Source organism: Kryptolebias marmoratus, linkage group LG16 (genome assembly GCF_001649575.2).
Source record: "Kryptolebias marmoratus isolate JLee-2015 linkage group LG16, ASM164957v2, whole genome shotgun sequence".
Lineage (NCBI taxonomy): Eukaryota > Metazoa > Chordata > Actinopteri > Cyprinodontiformes > Rivulidae > Kryptolebias > Kryptolebias marmoratus.
In genome coordinates, this window is record NC_051445.1 from 20,552,946 (window position 1) to 20,560,620 (window position 7,675).

Consider the following 7,675-nt stretch of genomic DNA (forward strand, 5'->3'; position numbering starts at 1 on the left):
AGAAATCTAAAAACCTTAAAAAAGTGAGCAGAAAAACAACACGTAAAGTTATTTTACAAGTTTATAAAACACAAATATGAAAAATGCAGCATGTGTATACACACCCATGTACAGTGTGAAACAGGAACTTCAGTGATATAGTCAGAATCTGTAAGAACACATTTTCTTTACATTAAATCATGCAAAAACATAAAACATTTTACGGATAATTAGCTGATTTATTATGAAAACCATAGAATTGAAAAATATTTTACATTCTGTTAAATGTAATGTACACGTGATTGGTCGTAAATGCACTTTGAAGAATGTTCTCATGACAAGAAAGACTTAATTACAATACTCTTAAGTGGCCAGTGCTCACAAACTTTTAAAAAACATTTTCTCAAAAAGTGCTAAAAACTGCAAAATTGAATATAGTTTTAGATCGATTTCAGATCATTTTATGAGAAACATTTTTTGCTTTTGACTATGGTGTGGCTGAAAAACAAAAATGGGCACATATTTTACATTAAGATTCACTGTTGAGTGATTAGAAATTCAGATAATAGGTCATCAGTTTTAACTGGAGCTGCCATATGTAATGTTAGTGGCACTTAAATAACAGCGTAAGTGTGTCGGTAAAGCATTCAAACATAGCAGGTAAACCTTTGATGCGCCATGTATATCAACTTGTCAATGCCATTGTCACTGACTTTATCTTGTTGTTATCTTGGAACAACAATTTACCCTGTAACACACGTACAGTATATCAATATTACCCTGTAGAAGGACATTGGTGCAATCTTAATTAAATATATATATTTAAAAACACACTAAAAACAGAGGCTACACGCAGGCTCATGTTCCCTTAACAGCACGAAGGGCTGGATCAACACAGTTTAACACACTTTGACCAAATCTGTCCATTTCCTACAGTGTGCCAGCATGTTTGACCTTTCCCATGGCAGATAGTTGACTTCTTGTTTTGTCGTCAACTTTAAACTCTTTTTCAGTTTCAGGTCTCACGCATCAGCAGCAGGAGGCTGTATTTTCCTGTGAAAAAAGTAAATATGATGAAATAAAATGCTAAATATTACAATGTAAACAAGAAGATCATCAGGACTTTGGCTTCCACTCAATGGCGTATGTATGTAGAGTTACAGCATCTAGGAGAGTGAACGTACTCGTGTTTGGTGAGAGGGGCTTTGTCGGAGGTGACCTCTGTGAGCTGACCGCTCTCCTTGCCGAGCGTCTGAGTCCCTGTCTGCTGTAGACTGCCTCTTGGTTTGGACATACCCTTCAGCTTGACTTCTCTGCAGCAACAGTACACATAAATATTTGAACTATGGTGTCACATAAACAAATTTTTCTTGCAGACTGTTTTTTTTTAATTTTTTTCCAGCTGCTTACCCATTAGTGTTCCCCTCTCCCTCCTCCATCATTTTAAGGCCTGGAACCTTCTGTCCAAACAGTTTCACAGCGATGGACATGAGCAGACCACAGCGGTTTCTGTAGCAGCAGGTGGCATCTACCACCAGGAACACAACCACGAAGATAAACAAGACGATGCCAACCACGCTGCCTTTGGTCATGCTGCTCACTTCAATGAGAAAGGAAAAACTGGAATCATTTCATATTCAATCTGATATATAAATGTAGCAGAAGGGCACCTTACCAGGCTGTTCTGCAATGGTGAAGTTGAATACAGCAGGCAAGGAGGAACCATTTGCATTGACCGCTTTTACTTCCAGTTGATAGTCTGAGCCATAGGCAAGATCTTTAAGACTGACAGCATCAGCGTCAGACGGCAGCTCACTTTCCTTCCACTCAGACCCTTCTGTTTCCTGGTTACAGGGAGCCCAGGAAGGTAGAAATTAAATAGGAAGAAGCAGCATGATGGAGGTACACACAGGCTAATTCACATCAAGTCATACCTGTTTGTATCGGACATCAAAGTGCAGCAGGGGGGATCCACCATTATAGATCTGTCTTACCGGAACAGAGAAGGTGTTGCTCTCAATTTTCATCTCGCTAGTCGACAAAACTGGGCTGTCTGGTTCTCCTAAAGGCAGAGGGGGCAATTTACAACCAACATTTACAACAGGGGAACATCCATAGAAATATAGTTTATCTTTGTAATTTTTAGTTCTGTTACTGACTGTGAGTACGCTACCTTCTGCGAGTGGATGGCAGTGGATTACATGGATAACAGAAGCAGGATCAGCAAACAGCAGGCAGCAGAGAATGATGGCATGGAAATGTTAGAATGTCGATTGCATGAGAAATGAACAAGGGAAACTCAGTGATGGCGGATGAAAACAAAAGGTTCGCAGTTTTCTTGTATGAAAACAGAAATTTGTAAATTTCTTTATAACTTCTAAACACTCCAAGATGTAAACACACACACATCTTGTAACCACATAATGCATTAAAGGTTTTATGAGTGTCTCGTTATGTTTTTAGTGAGTTAAAACTTACGTATTCCCTCGGTGCGAACGCTGCTTTCTATTGAAAACTGTCCCTGTCCCACTACATTCAAAGCAGCCATACGGACTGTATAGGTTGTGTATGGCTTAAGGCTGGTGATGACCAAAGGATCTACAAAAAAGAAAAAGAAACAGCATCCTTTTCTGTGCTGTATTTCTTTAATGTTGATAGTTTAATCAACTGCAGAGTCTTGACCAAATGTTTTACCTGAAGTTGAAACAATGGTCCCTTGCCACTCTTCTGCTGGACTTGTCCTGCACTGCAGGACGAAACTTGTGATCGGCGTTCCTCCACTGATGGGGAGAGTTTTGAGTGAGAAAAGGACAGAGGTTGGACCCGGAGAGATTGTCAGGTAATGAGGTGGTCCAGGCGGGGCTGTGGATGGAGGCAAGGTGGGTGAAAAATATATTTTAAATGTGCATCAAAGACAACTTTTACTTATTTAGGTAAAGACAAAACTCTTACTATGCACTGCAACATCTCTTGACGCATTCCCAGAAGAGCTGACTGCCATGCAGGAGTACAACCCGCCATCAGAGGGCACTACATCATCGATCTCCAGCACACCATCCACAGAACGAACACGTCCGGTTGAATCCTGAAAAAAAAAAGGATAGAGGAGAGTTTAAAAAAAAAATACTGTACATCTAGATTATCATGCACCAAGTCAAAAAAAGTGGGAGAGTGTTTATGCAAAATCCAGCTTTTATAGCTGTATTTTAGGAGTCTTTAGAGTCTTTAGGAGTCTTTAGAGTCAGATATTCTTACCAGTGTCTGGCCATTTTGCTTGTTGAGCCAGTGCAGCTCAGGCTGAGGATGGCCAGTCACATTACAGGACACAGATACACGCTCACCCACTGTCACACACTGCTGATTGACTGACACAAACACCTCCGGGGCCTCTGAAGTAAAACATCACCATGTTGTCACTACTGTGCCATACAACAGGATAAACTAACTTGGACATAATGGAAAATCATACCAACCAAACACATGTAGCATGATGGTAGCACTGCTCTCTGCGATCTTATTGGTGGCGGTGCAGATGTACTCCCCATAGTCAGTCCTGGTGATAGACTGGATCAAGAGCTGGCTGCGATCTGAGTTGAACTGGTGTTGAGAGGGGTCAAATGTCACCGGCCTTGAAATGGAGAACAAAGAGTCAAATAGATTTAAGTCTTCCAGTAATCTGGTGCTTGTGTAGAATTGAAATATGCAACAAAAAGATGTAAACATTTAAAAGGACAGAAGAGGAAGACAGAGAGAAAGCTGGATGTAAACCAAACAAGACCACGGAACATTAACAAAGCTGATAAGGACACACACACACACACACACCAAGTTCCTCAATGGACACATATACATTGTTCTCCACCCACAGAGATTCAGACTGAATGTTTACATTAGAGATTCAGATAATGTTGCTGATAATAAACTGCCAAGAAATGGTCCGATACCCCACCCCCACCTGCCCAAAACAAAGAATTGTTTTAGTTAAAAAAAAAAAAATCATTAGATGAGCCCACTTTAAAAAAAAAACAAAACAAAGAAAAAAACAAAAAAACCCAAAAAGCTACACCCCGATGAAAAGGCATTTTCAACATTTCCTGTCGTGTGAATTTTAAGATTTATTGAGAGAACTGGATAATATCATCTCTGGTGTCCAAATTACACTTGTTCACTATTGAAACAATCTGTTTAGACATGTGGCTTACATGGTCCAGGTGATGTTGGGTTTTGGCAGACCGTCCACCAAACACAACAAGGTCACATTGGCTTCGGGACCGGCAATGACTTTTTTCACCTCCTCTCTAAGCCTCACAGTAGGAGGAGCTGCAAAAGGAAGCCAGAGTTGACTAAATTGAAAAGTAAAGAAAGTTCTAATTTCTTCTCATGACTTGTTTTTTAACTTTTGGAGACCACAAAACAACGGATGTGAGAAAGTTACTAACCATTGACAACAACAGAGACAGAGAGCTGCTGATAGATGGGTCTTCCTCTGATCTGGGCCTGACACACATATACTCCTGCATCGTCTCTCCGAACTTTCTCAATAGAAAGCGAGTTATCGGGCTTCTTACGAACACGCCTTCCTCCTTAAGAACAAACAGACAAAATCAGACAAAGTCGTGCTCCTTTTTAAGTCCATATTTCAGTGGTGAAAGTGAAGCTTAGGATGATAATGCACGAAAAAGAATTTGTAACTTTTATTTTATCTTCATTTATATATGGATTTGGAGATAAATATTTCAGCTTTTACAACATGAATCTCCTGCTTATTTTCCAAACACTTACACAATAATTTTCCACGGTTTCTACAAATGATTTTCCAGTGCACAGAATGTGTCTTAGATATTTGATTTGTTTAAATACATGCATTATAAACTAAATCATGCATAAAATAACTCGAAGGAAACTCGATCTGGAAACTGCATTTGTTGGACAGCACCAATCAAAAAGTAAACGAGTTTACAAAAAGCAGAAAACATTGTAAATCCACCCCTCATGATGTAGGGGTGGATGTAGGCCATGAACGCTGCTCTCACCAATAGAAGGGATGTCTTGCATGTCTCTGAGCCAGTGAACGTCCACCGCCGGCTGCCCTTTCACCTGACATGGCACCACTCCGTCCGTGCCCTCCAGAAACTCGTGGTAAGTGTTGGTGCTGCCAAATGATGGACCGTCTGACAAACGAGGACAAGGCAGGGACACCTACTTTTAGTGAGCTGAACAAATACCAGTTTTTGCTGTTTCTATTCAAGAAAAATGAGCACTAGACAGGTTTATCAAACCAAAATGTTTATATATATATATATATATATATATATATATATATATATATATATATATATATATATATATATATATATATATATATATATATATGATGTATTTAGTGTGAGTGTGACCAGTTGTTACTTACTATAAACATATAGAATGATGCTGGTGTCGGAGTTGGATCCGTTGTCATATTCACACTGGCAGGTATACTTCCCTGCATGCTGCATCTTAGCTTTCTTTATGTTTAGTTTAGAGGAGGTGTAGTCCACCTTTGTCACAATATCACTGTCTACTTCCTCTCCATCCTTGTACCACGTGATCTCTCCATCTCCTCCAGCTGCAGGAGACGAGACAAGTAAAAGGAGAAGGAAGGGTTAAACTTATGTCATCTTTGTTCATTTAAAACTACACATGGGTGAATACAGTGCACATTTATTCAGAAGCTATCAGATAAAGTGTTGCTCACCTTTACATAGCATTAAGATCTCTTCTCCCACTTGATAATCTTGTATACCTGAAACGATTTCCAGTTTTGCATCTGAATGGGACAAGAGGGGAATTATTTCTTTTACAGCTTAAATACATTCAAAACAAACTAGTCTGTGCATCATTACTGAATCCAAATTATTATTATTAAGAGTTTAGATTCCTAATAAAGCAGCAGTCTGTAATGTTTATGTAGCAAAACCATTTTCACAAAAAAACAAAACAACAAACACAAAACAAATATCTGTGACTAGTCTCAATTAGTTCACTAATTCTTTGTCACCTCCTGGTGTCTATTAGGAAAAAATGCTTAGGAAATTTCTCTTTATCTCTGTGTGACGGATTGATAAATTTGTGCTTTTTCATCACAGCTTTCAAATATTGGCTGTTTTGTAATTTTTTCCAACCTTACACCATATCAGCATGTGTTCAACTAAAAGTAATTTAGAATTCTGACACATACTGAAACATTTCCCTACAACACAATAAGTCTCTCCTAATTTTTTTTGGTTTGCGAGCAGGCCTTACCTGTGCCACACACGAGCAGTAGGACCAGTGAGGTAATCCTCAGGACGATGGTGGATTGGTTCAACATGGAGCCAGTTTACAGATCCTTTAAATCACAACTCTGCTTGCTGTCAGCTCTATTTAAATTTAGATGTTTGCAGTTAAAAGAAGTACACTTCAAGTCTTGGTACCAGATGGACACCTGCCGTTTCCTATCCTCCTCTGCTTGCGTCGCGGTCTGTGTCAGAGGTTATATAGGAGCACAGGAGCAGATGAAATGAGAGGAAATGAGAACGGGGTGGGTGGGGGGACAGAAAGAACAAGCTGTCATCCCCCACCCTTCCTTACAGCTTCTGTTGGTCATTCATGTAGAAAAATGAGAAGTGATGATTGAAAGATGTCCATCTCTTGTTTCATGCTCCTCTGTTTGTTTTGTTTTCTCAGAAGTAATCTCACTTTTTGTTTTCATTTCAATTCTTTGAAGTTTGTAATCTATTTTGTGTCACCTCCGTCTCCTCCCTTTTCTCCTTGCCACCCTCTTCACTTTGTCCCCAACCTCCAAAGGCAACTGGATAAATGCAAGGAAGGCAGCCTTACAGGGACTGAAGAGATAAGGATCGATATATATATATATATATATATTTGTCATTCTTTATTTTTGTTTCTTTAGCATTTTTTTCCTGTTTCATTTCCAAAAGGTCATATTCCTGTCAAGTACAGGTAGTAACCTTGTAACCTACATCATTACATGATGTAAGACTTAAATCAACAAAAGGCACCAATGCCTGCGTCACTTTTAATGAAAGGGAAAAAAAGAAAATCAGAACAGGTCTATCTCTATAATTGTGAAAGAAAAATTAATTGAACATGTCAGTTACTAGCAAAATATATTTAATCATCTAAATAAAAAAAGGTTTTGGGGCCAAATTCCAACCAAAATTGACTTTGGGGACTTTAATCAAAGTTGTACTTTTGTAGTTGAGCGAGAAAGCTGCTATTTCAGCATAATTTCAATAAATATGTTCTAATTAAAGAGATGTTTGTGAGTTATCATGGTAAAACACGCCGCTTAGCAAAATATGTTTGGTATAGTATAATTGTTTTAATCCAAGCTTGTAAACACTTTTGAGAACCCAAAGGAGTTTTAGTAAGCCCTAAAAATAAATGAAATAAATTAAATAAGTAAGGGAAGAAATAATTCTTGAACATAAGCATATTTAACACATTTCATGCCAGTTTTAATTTAGGATGATTCTATGTTGAGAAATTTCAGAGTTGTACGTATTTTGGTCAAATCTTGAAAATAATGTTATGCGTGATCTCAATTTGCAAGATCTTCTGCAATCTGTTAGCGCTCAGAGTATGTGTTGGGAATAACTCTCAGCTATCAAAGTTTAGCTCATTTGCTGAGTAATATTTATTTTTGTGTTTTCTA

The 7,675-nt window shown here is 38.5% G+C and overlaps 1 protein-coding gene across 2 annotated transcripts; it reads right to left on the bottom strand.

Annotated features, from left to right (window-relative positions):
• On the bottom strand, positions 1-6,477 carry ncam3 (neural cell adhesion molecule 3). Of its 2 annotated transcripts, XM_017409845.3 has the most exons (17): positions 6,262-6,477; positions 5,714-5,785; positions 5,390-5,584; positions 5,013-5,150; positions 4,419-4,562; positions 4,182-4,299; positions 3,453-3,607; positions 3,235-3,368; positions 2,932-3,064; positions 2,674-2,841; positions 2,458-2,577; positions 2,153-2,155; positions 1,914-2,041; positions 1,655-1,823; positions 1,390-1,579; positions 1,164-1,292; positions 1-1,032 (listed from the first exon to the last, which is right to left on the bottom strand). In XM_017409845.3, the coding sequence occupies exons 1-17, from the start codon at positions 6,326-6,328 to the stop codon at positions 1,002-1,004; spliced, it is 2,094 nt and encodes a 697-aa protein (XP_017265334.1). In that variant the 5' UTR covers positions 6,329-6,477; the 3' UTR covers positions 1-1,001. The 2 variants fall into 2 exon arrangements, with proteins under 2 accessions (XP_017265334.1, XP_017265335.1); XM_017409846.3 differs by lacking the exon at positions 2,153-2,155.
• Between the last annotated feature and the right edge of the window lie 1,198 nt (positions 6,478-7,675).